The sequence below is a fragment of the Budorcas taxicolor genome, chromosome 9 (assembly GCF_023091745.1).
Source record: "Budorcas taxicolor isolate Tak-1 chromosome 9, Takin1.1, whole genome shotgun sequence".
NCBI classification, from domain to species: Eukaryota; Metazoa; Chordata; class Mammalia; order Artiodactyla; family Bovidae; genus Budorcas; species Budorcas taxicolor.
Window position 1 is genome coordinate 64837197 of NC_068918.1, and position 23406 is coordinate 64860602.

Sequence of the window (23406 nt, forward strand, 5' to 3'; positions counted from 1 at the left end):
GTTTATGAGCAAAAAGGGGCTCTGCCAACTGAAGACTGACACTCGCCATCTGCATCTACAAAGATTAAATCATGGCCGCTGCAACTGCTGACTTTCAATGCCCCTGAAAGGAGTTCAGGGTAAAAATCAGAAATGAGGCACTCTGTGCTCTGGGAAAAACTGGCAAAACAGGCCATCAGATAGTTAGATCTTTTCAGGAAAAGATTTTATGAGTCCCAATTCTTGCATCTTCTCATATCTAGAAAAACACAGACGTCATTAATGGTAAAATCTGCTTTTGGCTATTAAAAAAACAGTTTAAAATTAAAAGTCAAAATAGAGTAGCTATGGTTCAGGTATCCTGGAAAATAACTAGGTGATGCTATGGGTGTACTTTCAGATTAGACCTTGTATTGCTGAACACTTGAGTTTTCTGAGTCATGTCAGGCTTGGATGCCACCATTTTCAAAACAATGTCTGCTGGAAGCTACTAACCTTACTTTTTATAAAACTAGGCAACTGGCTACATGGCTACAAGTCTCCCTGAAGTGCCAGGTCCAGACTGGGTTTCAGACCTATTCTTCTAAAAAAAAAAAAAAATGAGATTAGGATTTTAATCATACAAGACTCAGATCTAAAACTTGGAACTCAGAAATACTTCCGATTCAGTGTCTACACTCCAAGCTGGGGCAGTCCTATGCCCCATTTTGACAGAAAGTTATCATAGTCATTGTTGCCTAGTTCCCTAAAATTAAAACTGAGCGGGACTCTGTGGGGCTCTGGAGTACAGATCTGCTCTGTGTTCTCCATTTCTTATCTGTAGGATATAGACTTTGTTCAGCCTCCTTGGCCTTCCCTGAATTCCACAGCATAGATTCAAACAATTGCTAATCAGGGAAGGGAGGGGATACAAAAACAAAAACTATCAAAGGTTGGTACAGCCTCCAGACAGAGTCCTGGTTCCTACTCAAAGAAATATGCATAACAATGTCTTTGAGCCCCCACCCAGGTAAAAGATGGTAATTTCAGACTGAACACAAGATTCTTGGAGCATTGCTCTGTTGCCTCACCACCAACCAATCAGAAGGGGTCACAAACCCTGTAACCCTCACCCCAAATGTTGCCTTCTGTTTCCAGGGACCAGAGATGACCATCCTGTTAGGTCTCTTGTTTGGCCCTTGTCTATTTCATCTCCGAGAGGGGCCAACTAAATTGCTGCAACTACAAGGGTAGAAGCTGGTTTCAGATGTAAAAACCCCCAACTTAGATCAGGTAGAGAGACTTCTGCTCTGCTAGGCAGGCCTACGCCCATGCACAGCAGGAAGAAATTACAGAAGAAAGAGACCTCCGCCCCAATTCCCAAGAAGTATCTTGAGTATGAAGTCTCTCAGGTGGCCTATGTGCTGTGTTAGGGGAAAAACGTTGTTTTTATATAAATCACTCAGGGGTAATCAGGGAGTCCCTGGCCAAGATAAAAAAGGGCTAAAAAAAAAAAAAAAAAAGTCTCAAAATTAATTTTGAGTCCTGGTTCCAACAGTTCCTGTGGTTAACAACGCTAATTTCTACCCTGGTGGGCCCTCTAATAGTGCTACTATTAATACTTACTTTTGGTCCATGCATAATAACTAAGCTTGTTGCCTTTGTAAAAGACCGCGTCAATACCGTCCAACTGATGGTACTGAGGCAACAGTATCAGGCCCTGCCCCAAAATAAAGAGGAAGATTCCTCTATGTAGCTGAAGACAGGGGGGAATGTTAGGACCAAACTGAAGCCAGGACAGGCTCTAAGGGGCAGGCCCACAGGCAGTGTAGCTAGACCAATCAAAAAAATCCCCGTAGCCCCCCAGCCCGTGCCAGACCCGAGCCAATCCAGATAGGGATGTGAGGTTTAAAAGTCCCGCGCGTGTATGGTTTAACCAATCAGCTATGCTGTTACAGAAACAAAGAACTGTCTGTATAAAAGTATATGGGATTCAGAACTCAGGGCCCTTGTCGGATTCCACTGTGCTGGATGAAACCTGGGCCCTGGCTCGAGCTAGTAATAAACCCCTTTATGCTTCTGCATTGCTGTGGACGTCTTATTCTCTCAGTTTTGGGGACTTGGACTCTGGGCATAACACTCTGTACTGTTTTCAAATTAATTATTAATGGCATTACTAAGCAGGCTTCACCCGTGGCTCTGCTGTAAAGAATCCACCTGCAATGTAGGAGCCACAGGAGATGCAGGTTTGATACCTTTGTCCCTGGGTCAGGAAGATCCCCTGGAGGAGGAAATGGCAATCCAATCCAGTATTCTTACCAGGAGAATCCCATGGACAGAGGAGCCTCATGGGCTACAGTCCGTGGGGTCACAGAGTTGGACATGACTGAGCAACCGAGTATGCACACTATACTAAGCACATCGTTACACTTGCTTATTTCCTATCAGTATCTCTTTGGTTAAGTGTTCAACTCTTTTGCCCATTTTCACAACGTTGTTTCACATCATTGAGTTCTGAGAGCTCCCAGAGTTTTCTAAATACATTTTATCAATGTGTTGCAAATATTTTCTCTCAACTTATAATTTTATCTTTTGATTTTCTTGGCAATGTTTTGAATTTTCACAAAGCCCAATTTAACCCCCTTTTCGTTTATGGTTCATACTTTTGTATCCTGAGAAATCTATTCATAACTCAAGGTTACCAAGCTTATCTTGCTTATTCTACAAGTTATATATGTAGAATTTACCTCTTAAATTTTTTAAGTCATTGATCCATTTCTACTTAATTTCTGAATATGATATGGTCATAGTTTATAATATTGTATATCTGATTGTTCCAGCAAAATTTGTTGAAAAAGATTATCCTTTTCCCCTCTGAGGTATCTTGGTAATTTTGGCAACAATCAATTGACCACATACACTGGGGTCTATTTCTAGACTCTCTGCTGATTTATGACTTACATGTCCACCTTTATGACAATACCAGGTTGTCCTGGTTACTACAGCTTCACAATGAGTTTTGAATCAGATGATAAAATTCCTTCAACTTTGTTCTTTCTTTTCAAAATTGTTTTGGCTGTTCTAAGTGTGTTGTTTATATTTCCAAATAAATTTGAAAATCAGATTTTTAATTCTTAAAGTCTATTGGCATGTTGATTAGGATTACATTGAATCAATAGATCAAATTTTCAGAGAATGGATAATAATAATCTGTCAATAATTATCTGACAATAGTTACAATCCATGAACATGGATATATCTATTTGGTTTTGATTTTTAGCAGATTAGGGATTTTCAGTATCCAGGTTTGCATATATTTTGATAAATGTATCCTAGATACATATTTGGTTACTATTACAAATGATATTTTAAATTTTAAATTATTCACTGCTGGTACAAAAAGACAATTGGTTTTTATATTTAGACCTTATGTTCTGCTAACTCATTAAATAGTTCTAATAGCATTTTTTTGAGATTCTGTCATCTGCGAATAAGATTCTTTTACTTCTTTTACAATCTTTATACTTTTTTCAAAAATTGCATTATTGCATTGGTTACCTATACAATTATGAGTATCTATGGTGATGTGCTCAAGCTTACAGCAAAGGCTTTCAGCTTTTTAATTCTAAGTACGATCTTAACTGGAAGTTACTGTAGATTCCCTCTATCAAGTTGAAGAAGTTCCCTTCTCTTTCCGTTTTAGTTATCAGAATGGGTGACAAATTTTGTCAAGTCTTTTACTGCATTTACTGAGATAATCATATGGTTTTGTTTACTTTTATGGTGAATTACATTGATTTTTTTTCAACACTTATATTGCTGAGATAAATTACATAATATATGTAATTATTTTTATATAAGACTGACTCCCTAAATTTTGTGGAAGATATCTGCTCTGGGTTCAAAAGGGATACTGGTGTAATTTTCCTGTAATGTCTTTCTCTCTTAGTATTAGATTAATTTAAAATTGCGCCCCCCAAAAGAATGGAGACGTATTCCCTCTTTTTACACAGTCTGAAGGAGTTTATATAGAATTAATATGATTTCTTCCTCAAATGTTTGGTAAAATTAATAAAGTCAGCTGAGAAAACTAGCCACCTAGTTTTTCCCACAGGTTTTTAACCACAAATTAAATTTTTTAAAAAGATATAAAATGTTCAAGTTATCTCTTTTTGAGTGAGCTTCAGTAGCTTGTATCCTGAAGTAATTTATACATTTTATCTAAGTTGCTAAATTTATTGTCATAAAGTTATTCATTATACTCCTTTATTGTCCTTTTTAGATCTTTAACACATCTGCAGTGAAATACATTTACATTCCTAGTATTAGTAATTTGTCTTCTTTCCTTGTTTTTCTGATCAGTCTGGTTAGAGGTTGTGAAGAAAAGGGTTAATTCAGCAGCCCTCAAATCCTGCAAATCCCAGGCCTGTTTGCAGGATCAGCTCTGGCTGGCTCCTGAGAATAGAGCTCTGAGCTTCTGGAACATTGAGCCTGAAAAAGGTGAATGAATACATGAACTAACTAAAGAATATTATGAATAACTGGACTTAGAAAAGGCAGAGGAGCCAAAGCTCAAATTGCCAGCATCAGTCAATTGGATCACAGAAAAAGCAAAAGAATTCCAGAAAAACATCTGCTTCATTGACTACATTAAAGCCTTTGACCCTGTGGATCACAACAAACTGTGGAAAATTCTTAAAGAGATGAGAATAGTAGATCACCTTACCTCCATCCTGAGAAATCTGTATGAAGATCAAGAAGCATCAGTTAGAACTGAACGTATAACAATGGACTGGTTCAAAACTGGGAAAGGAGTATGTCAAGACTGCATATTGTCATCCTGCTTATTTAACTTACATGCAGAGTACATCATGCAAAATGCCGAGCTGGATGAATCACAAGCTGGAATCAAGACTGCCAGGGAGAAATATCAAAAACCTTAGATAGGGAGATGACACTACTTGAACAGCAGAAAGTGAAGAAAAACTAAAGAGATTCGATGAAGGTGAAAGAAAGTGAGAAAGCTGGTTTAAAATTCAACATTCAAAAAACTAAGATCATGGCATCCAGTCCCATCACTTTATGGCAAACAGACAGGGAAAAAAATGGAAACAGCAGCAGATTTTATTTTCTTGGGCTCCAAAATCACTGCAGATGGTGACTGTAGCCATGAGATTAAGACACTTGCTCCTTGGAAGAAACTATGACAAACCTAGACATGTTTAAAAAGCAGAGATATCACTTTGCTGACAAAGGTCCACAGAATCAAAGCTATGGCTTTTCCAGTAATCGTGTACGGATGTGAGAGCTGGACCATAAAGAAGGCTGAGCGCCAAAGAATTTATTCTTTTGAACTGTGGTGCTGGAGAAGACTCTTAAAAGTCCCTTGGACAGTATAGAGACCAAACCAGTCAATTCTAAAGGAAATCAACCCTGAGTACTCATTGGAAGGATTGATGCTGAAGCTGAAGCTTCAATACTTTGGCCACCTGATGCAAAGAGCTGACTCATTGGAAAAGGCTCTGATGCTGGGAAAGACTGAGGGCAAGACAAGGGGGCAGCAGAGGACGAGATGGTTGGATGGCATCACTGACTCAGGATATGAGCCTGAGAAAACTCCAGGAAATAGTGAAGGACAGGGAAGCCTGGTATGCTGCAGGCCATGGGGTCACAAAGAGTTGAACACAACTGAGTGACTGAACAACAAGAAAATCTAGCATATTTTCCACCCTTTAAAATTAACACATAAAACATTTTTAGAAACTGTTATTCATAAAAGAAGTTATCACCTCTATGAAATAACATTAGGATAAAATGAGATAGGAGAAAATCAAAGAGTGAAATCAAGATGATAAAGGATTGACAATGACAATGATTTAAATTCCTTCCTTTAAATTAGGAAAAAATTCAGATGTAATTTCAAAATTAATAATAGCCACAGTTTGAGTATTTATTCTCTACTTAACAATTTATGCTTATTAGTTCCAGCTATTACTTCTGAGTATCAAACCACTCCAGACTTAGTGGTATAAAATAAATACCACTAGTTATATAAAATACCACTTAGTGGTATAAAATAAATACCACAATAAATCATTCATTATGGTTTGAACTCAATATGTCCTCCTTATCTATCATGCCTCTCGTCCCTAGTTCTTAAATGCTTTGATTTCATAATCTGTCACTTCATTCATCATTTGCCATTACCATGTACTTTTTATCCATCACACCTGTCTGGAAAAAACTCCAGGCACTGTTCAAATTAAGTGATGTTCATCTCTATATCTATAACCAGGCTGTTGAATGCTGCCTGAAGAAACTGAACCACTTCAAAGACTGATACTATTATAAAGATACGGCCAATAAATTCAACTGAGACCTCAAAGCTACAAACAATTTTCCCATGCTGCATAATCTGTTTGTATGCATTATTCTGTACCTTCTGCACACTGGCTATTTCAAGTTGTCTTCACTTACCTCTGATGTTCAATGTTGTTACTTCTTGACTCACTTTCACAGGTGAGTCAAAAGCCATCAAATGGAAAGCTGCAACTTTCTACTACCAAATCTACAAATTTTCATGTACTCTAAACAATCTTTTCCTCTTTCCTTCTCATTATAAAGAGGTGGGTCTTAACCTGTGTTCTAAAAAATTTTCCTGTCCTGTATCATCAAATCTCTCCCTTATCTTCCCCAATGCTGCTGCTGCTAAGTTGCTTCAGTCGTGTCCGACTCTGTGAGACCCCATAGATGGCAGCCCACCAGGCTCCCCCGTCCCTGGGATTCTCCAGGTAAGAACACTGGAGTGGGTTGCCATTTCCTTCTCCAATGCATGAAAGTGAAAAGTGAAAGTGAAGACGCTCAGTTGTGTCCAACTCAGTGACCCCACAGACCACAGCCTACCAGGCTCCTCCATCCATGGGATTTTCCAGGCAAGAGTACAGGAGTGGGTTGCCATTGCCTTTTCCATCTTCCCCAACATCAGCACTGAAAATACGCCTTTTTATAGTTAAACTTTCTGAAAAAGTTGTCCATACTTGTACTGCTTTATCTTTTTATGAACAGTATATTAAAAAGTTTTGCTCTCTACCCTGGTAATTAACTTTTGAATACTTCCTTGGTAAGTAAAAATACCATTCTGATTTCCAACCTAAATAGCTTTTAAAGTGTTCCTGTATTTTTATCAGTTGATGTCATTTTCTCTTGTAATTAATTTTTTTTCATACCTTTTGCTCACTTAAGATACCTGCATGCTAAGTTGCTTCAGTTGTGTCTGACTCTTCATGACCCTATGGACTGTAGCCCATCAGGCTCCTCTCTTCATGGGATTCTCCAGGCAAGAATACTTGAGTGAGTTGTAATGCCCTTCCCTGGGGGATCTTCCCAACCCAGGGATCGAATCCACATCTCTTATGTCTCTTGCACTGGCAGGGGGGTTCTTTACCACTAGCACCACTTGGAAAGCCCTAAGAGATATAGTATCTTACTATTCAAAGCATTTATTTGTAGCATTTCTTTATTTATTAACATTTGGAATGGAACTTACTCATAGGTTGTTTAGATTGATAGGGGAATAGAATGCTAAAAAGAAACTCTGATTCCAGAATACAAGTGTTCAATAAATTTTAGCTATTACTATGTTATTGGCTATATTGAGTACTAGATCTGTGACTATAAAAAAAATCATAGTTTGAATGAACTTGCTAACTTTAAGTTGTATTTGTTTCTGACTCAAAGTATCTTCTACCTCAGATTTATCTATTCCTTCAACAAGTACTTACTGGTCTTCTATGTGCAGACAGAATATTCTTATTATTTGGGATGTCTTTCATTTAAGATCAGATTATCTTCCCACACTGGAAAACTGAACCAGCCCACTCCTATTTTCTTACTTAAATATTTGTCTATTAATTTAGATTTTTTACATTTAACTGTTTAAGATACCTGAAATGTAATTTAATGTGAGATAAAATGAAACTATAAATGACCTTTTTCCCTAGAAGCTAAGGCAATGTTATCAGTACTAGACCCTGTACCATAGCTTCTTGAAACACCTGGCAGAAACAATGGAAAAATTTCTACATACATAACTGGTTTCAAGGCTCATCCAAATTTATTTTCAGACTATAAATTCTCTATTCCTAAATACTTTGTTTTCATTCATGTATCTGGAGATAGTACTACACACTCAACTAATCTGTCTTCCATAGTTTTATTGATTCTTTCAGGAGGGAACACAAGTCATAATTCTTTCCCAATTCACACGCTCCCTATTGCCCTCATACATGACTGACAATGTAGGCAAGTACATTCCTTGGAACACTATTTTCCCTGAATATTGTATGGATATTGCTCCATTGTCTTTGGACTTGAGTGTTTTTGGAGAGAAGCTGGAAATATACTATATGTTTCTTCTGTTTAGATGTTAGCAAAATTTCTCTCTCCCTTGAAATTTAAGTTTCCAGATAGAGTTCTCATCTCAAACTTTACCTGGAATGCAAGATGGATTCATCTCTTCCCACATCCTTTTTCATTCTCGGGAAAGTTTCCTCCTCATGCTCTTTCTATTATTCCTGCTCCATTAGTGCTGTCTGGGAACACAGACTTGTAAGTCAAGTATTTCTACATGTCCTTATTTACTGTATCTTTCATTTTAGTTTCAGCCATTTTCTCTCATATTTCTTGCCCAGTCACTAAATTTTTCCTTAGTGTCAATTCTATTATTTTAGGCCTGAGGTACAGTTTTTGAGGCAGCAATGAAGAAAGAATCAAGGGGAGACTACAGTTTTAAATCCAGATTCTAAAATTCTTACATGATATTAAAAAATATGGCACAAAATTTGTATATGTAGGTTATCTCTAAATAGAAGGATTCAGGTTGTTTTGGTTTTACTTTAGTGGAGTAAAAGTCTTTGAAATCTAGTGGGTGAAAATTAGCTCATCCATTCTGGTTATTTCTGCTTTCATTGTCTTTGACTGTTTTACAACTTGGTAGAGAAAAAGGGTTAACATGTAGAAAACTCATAGCAATGCAAATGTTTCCTGTCCACAGGAACGTAAAAGATTTTTGTAATGTATGTAATCTATGTAAAATATTTCTATTAATATAATGCAACTAAATTTTGTCTGGTAAATAATAATATGGGCTTTCCTGTGACTCAGCTGGTAAAGAATCCTCCTGAAATATGGGAGACGGTTTGATCCCTGGGTTGGGAAGATCCGCTGGAGAAGGGAAAGCTGTGTAAATGATTTCTACTAATATATAATGCAACTGAATTTTGTCTGGTAAATAATATAAATCTCTGTAAATCACATCCATTTGAGCTGGTTATAACATCTTACTGGTTCCCTCATTAATCAGTGGGCTAAATAAAATTTTTGATACATGTTAATACATTAGAAAATGTGTGTGTGTGTGTGTGTGTGTGTGTGTGCTCAGTTGTGTCCAACTCTTTGCAGCCCCATGGACTATAGCCCACCAGGCTCCTCTTTCCATGGAATTCTCCAGGCAAGAATACTGGAATGGGTAATGTAGGGAACAAGGTATAAAGAAGGTTGAGAAGTGCTTGCAAACGAGACTCTCAACCAGGGCTGAACATTCTTGCAAACGAGATGTTCTGCCCAGTGTAGGGAACTAGGTTTAAGGAAGGTTGAGAAGTGCTTGCAAACGAGACTCTCAACCAGGGCTGAACATTCTTGCAAACGAGATGTTCAGCTAAGAATCCTGTTTGTTCCCGTGGGAAAAGAACATTTCTTGCACACAAGGATGTTTCTCTGATTCCTCAAAAGGAACAGACCCTGGGACAAAATGGATTCTAAGTTGATAAGGAAGTTCCCCAAAACACAGTCTTAGCTGCAGTAAATAAGTCAAGGTAAAGGTTATCTCGCCCTGCGCCTGCGCACTGTATAGTCTCTGAATCATAGTGCTTGGCAGCTTGCCCTGTAGCTTGTTGTGCTAGGGATATAAAATAAAGTAGCTGTAAGAAGCAAGTGTTAAAAATATAAAGATTAAAACCACTCTGCAGTGTTGGTGTTTCATTCCGTCGCCAGCAGGTAACCATTCCCTTCCAGGGAATCTTCCCAACCCAGGGATCGAACTTGTGTTTCTTAAATCTCTTGCACTGGCAGGTGGATTCTTTACCACTAGCACCACCTACATATAAATAAATAACTCCAATTTACTCTATTTCTGGCTACATGAACCTGGCAGAGATAGTAAGTGGTTTTCTATTCAGATGGTTATAAAATTTCTCATATGCAAAATAAGACCTCTAATACCTACTTTCATGATTAACAGGAGAATCAGAAATGATAATTTGTAAAAACCTTATCAGAGTGCCTGATAGACACTGTTGAAAAACAGTAAGATAAACCTTCCATTATTATGAATTCTTCTATGGCTTTCCCTTTGCTTAATTTTCTTATCTAAGCCTGCTTCCTTTTTAGTCTCAGCCTGTTCTACACATGGGAGTTCTTGTTCTAAAGAGGTCCTATCACTTATTTTATTGAACAGGGTCCTATTGGGTTGTGGTAAAGACAGTAGATTCTGAAGTCAGATTGTCAGTTTGAATCAAGGTTTTATCACTAACTATGCAACTTTGGGTAAATTATTCAAACTCTCTGTGATCTAGTTTCCCTATCTATAAATGTAAATAAAGCTTCATAATTGTATTGTTTGTATTAAATTAAAAACTAGTGAATATACATAAAATATTTAGAAGTGCTTGAAAGAAAGCACTGTTATTTAGTAAATAAAACAGGTATTCTCCTCTATTTCTTAAAATAAAGCATTTAAGAAATATTTTTGCTTTCTAGGAATAATCTGTTTCTGTCCGGCTGAAAAATTCTTCCTGAATACTTTTATCTTTAAATTAAGAGAGACTGTGGATGGCCTGGTGTGTGCCAAAAGAGACTGGGTAAATTACTTTTAATCACCTATCCCTTATGTGTCCCAACACCTAAACTGGATCTTAGATAAGTGGACCTATCTTCTGCCCATTTTCTGGTTATCCATTTAATTTAGCATCCCTGGCATAAACTGTACCGTGTTCATGCTCACAAAGCTCAGTTCTGACAGAGAGAGAAAGTATGAGTTCCACTTTGTCTGAGTCCATAAAAATACTCTGCGGTTGCATCCAGGGTTCTTTCTGGTTTGCCAAATGTAAACCACTTTCCTCAAGGTGAGGGCATATACCAATAAGCAATGTTCACTGTCCATATGCCACTATTCCCTACCATACACCAAAAGCATCATGTTCTATCTTAGAGTAGCATCCACTATGGTACACCTAATCTGCTCCATTCTGACAGAATATGGTCCACTGGAAAAGGGAATGGCAAACCACTTCAGTATTCTTGCCTTGAGAACCCCATGAACAGTATGAAAGGCAAAATGATAGGACACTGAAAGATGAACTCCCCAGATCGGTGGGTGCCCAAATGCTACTGGAGATCAGTGGAGAAATAACTCCAGAAAGAAGGAAGGGATGGAGCCAAAGCAAAAACAACGCCCAGTTGTGGATGTGACTGGTGACAGACGCAAGATCCGATGCTGTAAAGAGCAATATTGCATACAAACCTGGAATGTCAGGTCCATAAATCAAGGCAAATTGGAAGTAGTCAAATAGGCAAAAAGAGATGGCAAAAGTGAACATCAACATTCTAGGAATCAGCGAACTAAGATGGACTGGAATGGGTGAATTTAACTCAGATGATCATTATATCTACTACTGTGGGCAGGAATCCCTGAGAAGAAATGGAGCAGCCATCACGGTCAACAAGAGTCCAAAATGCAGTACTTGGATGCAATCTCAAAAATGACAGAATGATCTCTGTTCATTTCCAAGGCAAACTATTCAATATCACGGTGATCCAAGCCTATGCACCAACCAGTAACACTGAAGAAGCTGAAGTTGAACGGTTCTATGAAGACCTACAAGACCTTGTAGAACTAACATCCCCCCAAAGATGTCCTTTTCATTATAGGGGACTGGAATGCAAAAGTAGGTAGTCAGGAAACACCTGGAATAACAGGCAAATTTGGCCTTGAGTACAGAATGAAGCAGGGAAAAGGCTAATAGAGTTTTGCCAAGAGAATGCACTGGTTATAGCAAACACCCTCTTCCAACAACACAATAAAAGACTCTACACATGGACATCACCAGATGGTCAACACCGAAATCAGACTGATTATATTCTTTGCAGCCAAAGATGGAGAAGCTCTATACAGTCAGCAAAAACAAGACAGAGAGCTGACTATGGCTCAGATCATGAACTCCTTATTGCCAAATTCAGACTTAAATTGAAGAAAGTAGGGAAAAACCACTAGACCATTCAGGTATGACCTAAATTAAATCCCTTATGATTATACAGTGGAAGTGAAAAATAGATTTAAGAGACTAGATCTGATAGAGTATCTGATGAACTATGGACGGAGGTTCGTGACATTGTACAGAAGACATGGATCAAGACCATCCCCATGGAAAAGAAATGCAAAAAAGCAAAATGGCTGTCTGAGGAGGCCTTACAAATAGCTGGAAAAGAAGAGAAGCGGAAAGCAAAGGAGAAAAGGAAAGATGTTCCCATATGAATGCAGAGTTCCAAAAAATACCAAGGAGAGATAAAAAAGCCTTCCTCAGTGATCAATGCAAAGAAAGAAAGACTAGAGATCTCTTCAAGACAATTAGAGATACCAAGGGAACATTTCATGAAAAGATGGGCTCGATAAAGGAAAGAAATGGTATGGACCTAATAGAAGCAGAAGATATTAAGAAGAGGTGGCAAGAATACACAGAAGAACTATACAAAAAAGATCTTCACAACCCAGATAATCACAATGGTGTGATCACTCATCTAGAGCCAGACATCCTGGAATGTGAAGTCAAGTGGGCCTTAGGAAGCATCACTATGAACAAAGCTAGTAGAGGTGATGGAATTCCAGTTGAGCTACTTCAAATCCTGAAAGATGATGCTGTGAAAGTGCTGTACTCAATATGCCAGCAAATTTGGAAAACTCAAAAGTGGCCACAGGACTGGAAAAGGGCAGTTTTCATTCCAATCCCAAAGAAAGGCAATGCCTAAGAATGCTCAAACTACTACACAACTGCACTCATTTCACACGCTAGTAAAGTAATGCTCAAAATTCTCCAAGCCAGGCTTTAGCAATTTGTGAACTGTGAACTTCGAGATGTTCAAGCTGGTTTTAGAAAAGGCAGAGAACCAGAGATCCAATAGCAACATCCGCTGGATCATCGAAAAAGCAAGAGAGTTTCAGAAAAACATCCATTTCTGCTTTATTGACTATGCCAAAGCCTTTGACTGTGTGGATCACAATAAACTGTGGAAAATTCTGAAAGAGATGGGAATACCAGACCATCTGACCTGTCTCTTGAGAAACCTTTATGCAGGTTAGGAATCAACAGTTAGAAGTGGGCATGGAACAACAGACTGCTTCCAACAGAAAAAGGAATACATCAAGGCTGTATACTGTCACTCTGCTTATTTAACTTATATGCAGAGTACATCATGAGAAACACTGGGCTCGAGGAAGCACAAGCTGGAATCAAGACTGCTGCGAGAAATAACCTCAGATATGCAGATGACACCACCCTTATGGAAGAAAGTGAAGAGGAACTAAAAAAACCTCTTGATAAAAGTGAAGGAGGAGAGTGAAAAAGTTGGCTTAAAGCTCAACATTTACAAAACGAAGATCATGGCATCTGGTCCCATCACTTCATGGGAAATAGATGGGGAAACAGTGTAACAGTGGCTGACTTTATTTTGGGGGGCTCCAAAATCACTGCAGATGGTAACTGCAGCCATGAAATTAAAAGATGCTTACTCCTTGGAAGGAAAGTTATGACCAACCTAGATAGCATATTCAAAAGCAGAGACACTACTTTGCCAACAAAGGTCCATCTAGTCAAGGCTATGGTTTTTCCAGTGGTCATGTATGGATATGAGAGTTCAATGGTGAAGAGAGCTGAGCACCGAAGAATGGATGCTTTTGAACTGTGGTGTTGGAGAAGACTCTTGAGAGTCCCTTGGACTGCAAGGAGATCCAACCAGTCCATCCTAAAGGAGATCAGTCCTGGGTTTTCACTGGAAGGACTGATGTTGAAGCTGAAATTCCAATACTTTGGCGATCTCATGCAAAGAGTTGACTCATTGGAAAAGACCCTAATGCTGGGAAGGACATAGGGGATTACAGAGGATGAGATGGCAGGATGGTATCACTGACTCAATGGACATGGGTTTGGGTAGACTCCAGGAGTTGGTGATGAACAGGGAGGCCTGGTGTGCTGCGATTCATGGGGTCGCACAGTCAGACATGATTGAGTGAGGGAACTCAACTGTCAGTGGTTCTTACTTCGTAATGAGTGTATACGTATGCAGTGTATTCTGTGGTGCCAGGAACTCCTTACATGCATGCAGCTGGATCCTAACCAAGGTTATTAAATTTTTTGTTTCACTCAAGAAATAATTATTACACTGATGGCTGCTAGACAGAACACTAAAATGAACAGGTCTCATGACAAAATACAGACTAGGTTAAAACATGCTACAAAAAAAAAAAAAAAAAAAAAACATGCTACAAGTAAAATGTAGGATGTATATAACTCATAAAACTCCTGTTAAAGGAATGTGTGTATTCCTTTTATCAATTACCGCAACATGCAAGTACCAACTGCCAGAACTTGCATGAAGTTACTTATTTGTGCTTGTGTGTGTATCTGTGAGTACACAGAGATTATGGTCAAAGGACTGTATGAAATGGAAACGGAAATAGCGAGACAGGTTTGAAGAGTGAATAGTGCCTTAACTGGGATACTATTACAGACTCTAATACCCTGGGAATCAGATTGTAGTTAATTTCTGACTTGTTTAGTATTTCTTTGAGTTCTGTATTTTCAGTCCCTTCAAGGGACCAAAAAATTCTATCATTTGAAAGGGTACCTCAAGTACAAAAGGGTAACTCTTTAAGATTCCATTGATTTCCCCTGGTTCTGCTTGGTAGAATCAGATGAAGAAGTCTATGGGAAGATAAGCCATTACACATCTGAAATAAGATATTACTTCCTAAACTCTTCACAATTCTGGGTTAAAAATAAGGGTTTTCTGCAAGACCATGTAATACGGCTAGTTTGCATGTCCCTGGTATCCCTGGTCACTTCAACCAGTTGGTCTGTTATTCTTGTAGGGCTGCACTCAAGAACTCAATACTCCAAGAGTGAGGCTGATTCGAAGGCAAGCTTTGTTTTACCATGTGATTGACCATTTTGCTGTTTTTAATTTCCAAAGTTCCTTAGAGTTTTCATATGAAACTCTTGGTTTTAGGCAGATATTCAACTCAACATTACCAAATGATGAATTACTCACTGAGATTTTTTCTCCAGATTGGACAATTTTTTTCTTCGTTTTTTTTCTTTCACGTATTAGATCATTGTGGGCCTTAAGCAACTCCTCAAAGCGAACTTTGGTCTTCACTTTAGCTTCACTCTCAACTACAAATGATAATGACTCATGTCATTTTCTCTGCAACTCTACTATCACATACATCATGATAAAAAATAAAACCCCACAGCCTCGCAAATACCTGCTTTAGTTAAAACAGTTGACGAGTCCTTTCTTAAACAACATTTCTTTTGGATTTGGTGACACCAAACTCACTTATACCCCACTTACCTTTTGTGCTACTCCCTCCAAAAGTTTTCTTTGCTAAGTTAACTTTTTACTTACCATGCACACAGCATCTGCCACTGTTAGTTATGTGGCCTTAAAACAAGTCACTTAACATCTCTAAACTTCATTCTCCTTATGTGTAAAGTCAGAAAAATCCTAAGTCAAAGATCAGTTTTTCATGAAAAATGACTAACACTCGACTGGCCAACAATCAAGCGTTCAACAAATATTAAAAACTGAAAGTTGTTTTCCCCTTTAAAACATAAATCATATCAGGCTAGTCCTTGCTTAAGACTGTGAGTTTCCCAGTTCACTTAGAACAAAATAAAAGAAGTCATTCACATGCCCTACGTGGTTCTCATTTCCTGGCCTGTCTACCTCTATAGCTTCAATTAAAAAAAAGTAGCCCCTGACATTCCTACATTCTAGCCAGACATACCTTTTATTCTTTTTTAGCTCTTCTGCCAGAACAGGCAGTTTCCCACATGAAGCTGCTTCTACCCTGTGCAGACGTCTTCTAACTCCTCACACCTGGCTGGGGTTAATATATGCCTGTTTTAAATGTTGCCTGTAAAGTGAACATTTCCTGACAACCTCATCTATATTTCTCCATTTCTCACACCGCAGACTTTTTTTCCTTCACAGCATTTAACCCAGCTTGAATTTGTATAATTATTTGTATACCTATATATATATATATATATATATATAAAAATATACTGTGACTCTCCCACTATACCCAGTAGTTCATAACGACATCCCTAGCTATTATCATGGGGTCTAGCACAGAGTAAATACTCAAACATGTTTCAAATAAATGCTGAATGAATGAATGCCCCAGGGCAGGTATTGGGAAACTACCTGCAGGCCAGTCAACTGTTTTAATAAATAATGTTTTATTGAAACACAGCCATACCTACTCTGTTAAGAATTATCATGGCTGCCTCCATGCTTCTATGGCAGAGTTGAGAAGTTGTAGCAGAGACCAAATCTAAAATATTTACTAGCTTGCCTTTTAGGAAAAAGTTCACCAAAGTCTACTTTAAAGTCAAATATCCATTTGATAATAAAAAATAAAAACTAACCATATGTTATTTACTCTGCCCAGCTGAGTCCCAAATTGCCAGCCACTGAATACACATATTAACCTTAATTACCAACATTTCATTTGAAAGAAATATCAAACCATGAAGTATCTATAAATGTTATATTTGGTTGATGATATCTACTTTACTCCTTAATTGGTTAAAGAATCCCTTAAAAGAATCCACACTTTAAAGTAAATAATATGCACTGCATATAAAAAATAGAAATCTTACCAGTGGGCATATCTCAGCTTTACGGAGAGCATTGAGTGATAGTATAAAGCACCGATTCAGTCAGGATCCTATTAAAACAAAGAGATTTACTTGTAAAATGGATTTGCCAAATAAAAGTTATAAAATATCCTTCATGCAGCATTATGTGATTGTCCACTATCTCAACAGGTTAAAAATAAAACTAAGTTCTCTTATCCCTATCTTATACAAACAACTCAAATACATCTAAATCAGTTTAGAGTCTTAAAGTAAAGCAAACTGGATCAAAATTGAGTAAAATATGTATATATTGAGAAAAAAAATTTTTTAATTATTGAAAGGCAACAAGTATCTAACTTAGTATGCTTTTAAAGTATTTGGGCTTTCCTGGTAGCTCAGATGGTAGATAATCTGCCTGCAATGCGAGAGACCCCAGTTTGATCCCTGAGTCAAGAAGATCCCCTGAGAATGGAATGGCAACCCACTTTAGTATTCTTACCTGGAGAATTCCATGGAAAGAGGAGCGTAGTAGGTTACAGTCCATGAGGTCCCAGAGTCAGACACGACTGAGTGACTAACACTAAAGTATTTTAAGTAAATAAATGGACATTTCTATGTACTTCTGAGAAACTAAACTCCATATCAGGATTGATTTTCCCAAGTGCATACATTATTGCACTAGTAAAGTATACTTCTGGGTGGCACATTCACAGATAATGAATTTAAAAATTTCTGTGCCTGCCACTGAAAATACTGCTACAACAGAAGGTTTAGCACAAGCATTCATTCCATCTTCTCAGATCAATACCTGGGTGTGTATCATTGTGTACCTAAAACATGGATAAGCTCAGTATATATATTCTTAAATTTTTTATTTTTTAAAAGATGAGGGTGTCTAAAACATTAATTCTCACATTAGAACATAATGTGCATATATTTTTAAGAATAAAACTGAAGACTTAAAAAATTCTTTTTATTTGGTTCAACAGTTATCAGTTAAGGTTCTAGACTCCCAGAGATCCACATACATTTTCTTTTAGTATTAGTGGTACTTTGGACAGAAAAGTCTGATAAGACATGCTAAAAAGAATGTTTATACAAATACACTAATTATGTGAGTTAACTTCTATAACAACTATCCAGTACAGAGACAAAATAGATATCATTAAATCCACAGAGTAAAACCTCCCATTCCTTATTGATTCGGACCAGCATTAACTCTTTCTAGATGATTTAGATCTAACGAGGCTGATCAAATTTCCAATCTACCCCAGATTAGAAAATAGAGAGGCTGCAAAGCCAACTGCATCAGTAACTGAAACCTGGCCGCACATAAATAGGAAAAAACATAAAGCAAATAAAGATCTAATATTTAAAGTATTCCATAGTGATTCCCTGGTGGCTCAGACAGTAAAGAATCTTCCTGCAATGCAAGAGACCTGGGTTCAGTCCCTGTGGGATGATCCCCTGGAGTAGGAAATGGCAACCCACCTCAGTATTCTTGCCTGGAGAACTCCAGAGAAAGAGGAGCCTGGTGGGGCTACAGAGAGTCACAAAGAGTCAGACAAAATTGAGGGACTAGCACTTCATAGTGATTCAACAATCAGGAAGACAGCTGAACTATGACTCTGAGCCATCAAGAAAGGCTTACTTCTTTTGTTTTATCCTGAGCAGAAAATTTATGACATTTTAGATAGATTAAATTAAAACTCCTAAAGAGAACAAAGAATCAAGGATGATTCTCATGGTTTTCAGACTTGAATAATTAGACCAGTAGTATTATTAACTGGAGTATAGCACAGTATAGGCAAGTCGGAGAAGGCAATGGCACCCCACTCCAGTACTCTTGCCTGGAAAATCCCATAGACAGAGGAGCCTGGAAGGCTGCAGTGAGGTTGAACACGACTGAGTGTCTTCATTTTCACTTTTCACTTTCATGCATTAGAGAAGGAAATGGAAACCCACTCAAGTGTTCTTGCCTGGAGAATCCCAGGGACGGGGGAGCCTGGTGGGCTACTGTCTATGGGGTTGCACAGAGTCGGACACCACTGAAGCGACTTAGCAGCAGCAGCAGCAGCAACAGTACAGGCAAGTATAGCGGAGCTGCTTAAAACACAAGTCTTGGAATTACTGTAATCTCCCACAGTTACTTGTATGAAAGAAAGAAAGTGAAAGTGAAGTCGCTCAGTCGTGTCTGACTCTTTGCAACCCCATGGACTGTAGCCTACCAGGCTCCTCCATCCACGGAATTTTCCAGGCAAGAGTACTGGAGTGGGTTGCCATTTCCTTCTCCATGGGATCTTCCCAACCGAGGGATCGAACCCTGGTCTCCCGCATTCCAGGCAGATGCTTTAACCTCTGAGCCACCAAAGAGTTGGGCTGGGCAATTTGTTTCCTTATCTGTAAAGTCAGTCTAAGGGCAACTATTCAGAGGACTATTGTTAAGAGTTAAACGATTAAAACGCTAAAAGAGTGCCTCAGAACAGACATCAACATTAGCCACGACTATAATAGATATTTCTTACAGGGACACTCAGTGAACTTGGTGGGACATGCTGGGCTGATACCTGATGGATATTAAGCAGCTACAAGCACTAGCTCTATTGTTAGATTCCTGGTTCTACCTGTCAGTAGATTAATCTCTTTGAACCTCAATTCCTCATCTTTCAAAAGAGAATAATAGTAATAAATGACTTATCGGGTACTATAAAGATTAAATAAGAATATGCAAGTAAAACACTTAGCACAATGCCTACAGTATGGCAAGCTCTTCAAAAATGATAGCTATTATTACTATATACATATATATATATGTGGGTGTGTGTAAGGATGGAGATACATATACATATAATCCATTTATGTTAAGTAGACAACAGAATATAGCAATCCAGTGATGAGACAGAGGATGAAAATTTGGGCATTATTTGTATTTGTGATGATTGCAAGAAAAAAATGCTGAAAAGAAAATTTGGGGCCCACAAAATAAACTAAAAGACATCAGGCAGAAAATGAAAAACTGGGAGCAGTAACCAAAGGAAAAAGAGAGTTTCAAGAAAGAAGTGGTCTACACTGTGCTCTCGAAGTGCCTTGATCTTCATTCCTCCTTCTGCTTCCTGAATTTTCACTCTGATAAACTACCCACCCCTCCCCAACCAAACTGCTAGCTGTGAGAGGGCTAGGCCTTTGCTCTCTTCATCTTTGTATTCCCATTTTAAAAGGGGGTGGGGCAGTAATAGGGTCAAAATGAGTCAGGCATAAGCTCTTGTTTTGATAATTACTGAATGTATGGCTTTGGGCAAGCTACTTAATCTCACTAAGGCTTGTTCTTTTTTTTTTTTTTTTGCCTGGGAAATGAAAATGGCACCTCCTTTATTATAAGGAGAAGAGGAAATACTGAAAAGGAAAAGTGACCAGCACAGTGGATGGCCCATTACTTTATGTGATTATTATAGCATTACTGCTAAGTCACTTCAGTCGTGTCCGACTCTGTGCGACCCCATAGATGGCAGCCCACCAGGCTCCCCCGTCCCAGGGATTCTCCAGGCAAAAATAGACAATTATGTGATAGACAAAACATAATTATGTATTTATATTATTTACTATTATTTAATAGTCTAATGTACGATCCAATTAGTAAACACTAATATTATTCAATGATGAACACAGCAAATACATTACAGAAATAATCATCTCTAAGCAGTAATGTGTACTATAGCAAATACTTAAATAATGACTTATATTTGATAAGATCATCAAGGAAAATTAAGGTCAAACTTAAAAAGAAATTGTGAACTTCATATATGGCATTATATTTAAAAACTTCTCCCTCACAATCCCTTTAACAGGACCTGCTAAGAGACATTAATACAAAATAGGAAAACAAACTGTTACATTTCATCTCATTTTATTTTTTCTCTAAACACCTCATTATCAGCCAATAAATGACTAAAGATCAAGGAAAAAACAGGCAGAGGCTTGGATGATTCACTCCTTACTGAATTTTACAGCATGGGAAAAAAGGAAACAAAAACCTGTATACATATTCAATCAATAAATCAAGATAGTCTTTATAAATAGGTAAGATTTTAAATACAATGAAAAATTTGGGGCATTTAAATTTCTTTCATATATACTTTTTAACTTCACAGAGTCCTCATAACAAGCAATCTTCTTCCATAAGACCAAGCAGTAACAGCAATCATAAATGCAACAAGTGAAAAAACGGTTAGCATCCTTCTCTCAGAAGAAGGAAAAGTCATATACTCCAATCAGTAGATGTTTTTATAGTAATGTTGAAAAGTAGCACAGCCATTTGGAAGAGATTCCTAAATAGTATATATTTCCTCTTATTTGTATACATATTGAAATAACCCTATTAATGTAACTAGACTCTTAGAAACGTAACAGATCGATCACCCTTTCTCAGATGTAATTAAGGCATTTCACAGGTTCAAGATTCAGCACCAAGATGACACCCTAAAAGGAAATAAATGTAGCATCTGATTTAAATGTATGCTGTTAAACCAGAATCCATCCTAAAGGAGATCAGTCCTCGGTGTTCTTTGGGAGGAATAATGCTAAAGCTGAAACTCCAGTACTTTGGCCACCTCATGCGAAGAGTTGACTCATTGGAAAAGACCCTGATGCTGGGAGGGATTCGGGGCAGCAGGAGAAGGGGACGACAGAGGATGAGATGGCTGGATGGCATCACTGACTCGATGGACGTGAGTCTGAGTGAACTCCGGGAGTTGGTGAGGGACAGGGAGGCCTGGCGTGCTGCGATGCATGGGGTCGCCAAGAGTCGGACACGACTGAGCGACTGAACTGAACTGAAACCAGAATCAGGAATAGGAAAGGCAAAGACTGCATTCACTCTTTCAGGACAACACGCTCAACGCTCCGGAGAAGATCCGCCCAGGAACAGGAGAAAAAAAGTAAGTACGCAGAGGTAACTCTCAAAACCACATCTCTCCACTCCGCGGCGCTGGGCCGGTCAGACTGCAGTGGCGCTTCGCGGCCCCCGTCCGCCCTGCTGGGCCCACCGCCCCCACGCCCTCGGATCTGAGCAGCCCTCCACGCTGCTGTCCCCAGAGAGGGCAGGGCAGGCCGAGTTCCCGGGCCCGGGATCCCGCCACCACCAGCCTGCAGGGTACTCACTCAGAAGAGGGCGCAGAACTGCCGACAACGGATCCCTAGGGAGCCACCACCCGGACCGTGCGGGGCGGGCTGGGAGTGAGACAGCCACCCAGCCACCCCAGCCGCCCGCCTCCCAGGCTCTGAGTACCCGCCGGGTGCCGCAGGGCTGGCAGAGCGCCTCCAGCCGACGTCAGCGCCTGCCTACGGCGCCGTCCCCATGACAACCGATGCGGGCCCTGCTCTCCTTTTGGACCTCGGCCGGCCTCGGCGCCCCACCGTGGCTCCGCCCCTCCCGCAGCCCCGCCTTCTCCGGGGTCTGGAGGCGCTGCTGTGTGGCGTAGGCGGAGGCGGCGCGCGCGCGCCCTCAGACTATGGTGGGGCGCGCGCTCGGGGGGCTGCGCGTTGGACTCCTCGGGCCCGTGCGGGCCGCGAAAGGGAATCTGTTCTCCTTGGAGCTGGAAGGAACCCTGGGAATACGCAGGTGCTTCTCGGAGCTTGCTACCGTCCCGTCTGTCACCCGGAAGAAGCTCTCTGCTCTTCAGAACTGTAGCCAGCTCTGGGAAAAACGGCAGGGGGCAAAGCCAGACGAACGCTGTCGTGGAACCCGCCAAGGCAAAGAAACATGAATGATGCAAAGAAATACACTTGTCAAGCCACCACCACCACCCTCCCCCACGCGATCGTGCCCACGAAATGAAACATCCTTTTAAGCGTGAAGAATACAGAATTGTACCACAGATCAAATCTTAGGGGAAAAAATTATTCATCTGGGGCTGAGTTATCACAGTTATAGTGAGATAACTATGTGTTTAAAACAGAACAGCAACCCCCAAAAGGTCTTCTGCTACACCCAGTGCCCCCTCCCACGTTCTAATTTTTGCCACAGGCGCCATCTTTAGCTCTGAGTCACCAGGGATGGAAAAATACTAGTCAAGTCACTCCAGGACTCTTGCATTTTCTGCAGTTGCAGTCACACTAAAACCTGTTGCTTCGTGTGGTAAGAGCATTATGCATATTTATTTGGAGTCCAGCTTTTCCATTCGCATATGCCTCTCTACACACTTCAAAGCATATCTCATTTGTTTCTCCAAATCCTGTGAGAAGTTAGTGATAAATTTTAACCAACCCAGTAGATCCCCATCTTTCCACTTAAAATTTAATTCTCTTTCCAGGTCTCTATCTTGGCTTTATCCTCCCAGTTTTCTAGTTAAATTCCTGTAGATCCTTCCAAATGGCTTTTAACATCAAATCATGTCCATTCTACATTTCTAACATCCCCAGGGTAAGATCTGTCCATCTTAACTCCCACTGCCTTCTGTTCAGCTTTATCACT

At 39.3% G+C, this 23406-nt stretch overlaps 1 protein-coding gene across 1 annotated transcript in view; it reads right to left on the reverse strand.

Annotated features, from left to right (window-relative positions):
• The window catches only part of AHI1 (Abelson helper integration site 1), a 240372-nt gene extending 218151 nt beyond the window's left edge, over nucleotides 1–22221 (reverse strand). The window contains exons 1-3 of the mRNA XM_052645614.1: nucleotides 22095–22221; nucleotides 16959–17026; nucleotides 15337–15461 (exon numbers count right to left, since the gene is read on the reverse strand). Coding sequence (XP_052501574.1) covers nucleotides 15337–15461; nucleotides 16959–16968 — 135 coding nt within the window. The 5' untranslated portion in view covers nucleotides 16969–17026; nucleotides 22095–22221. The remainder of the gene's footprint in view (nucleotides 1–15336; nucleotides 15462–16958; nucleotides 17027–22094) is intronic.
• Nucleotides 22222–23406: the final 1185 nt, after the last annotated feature.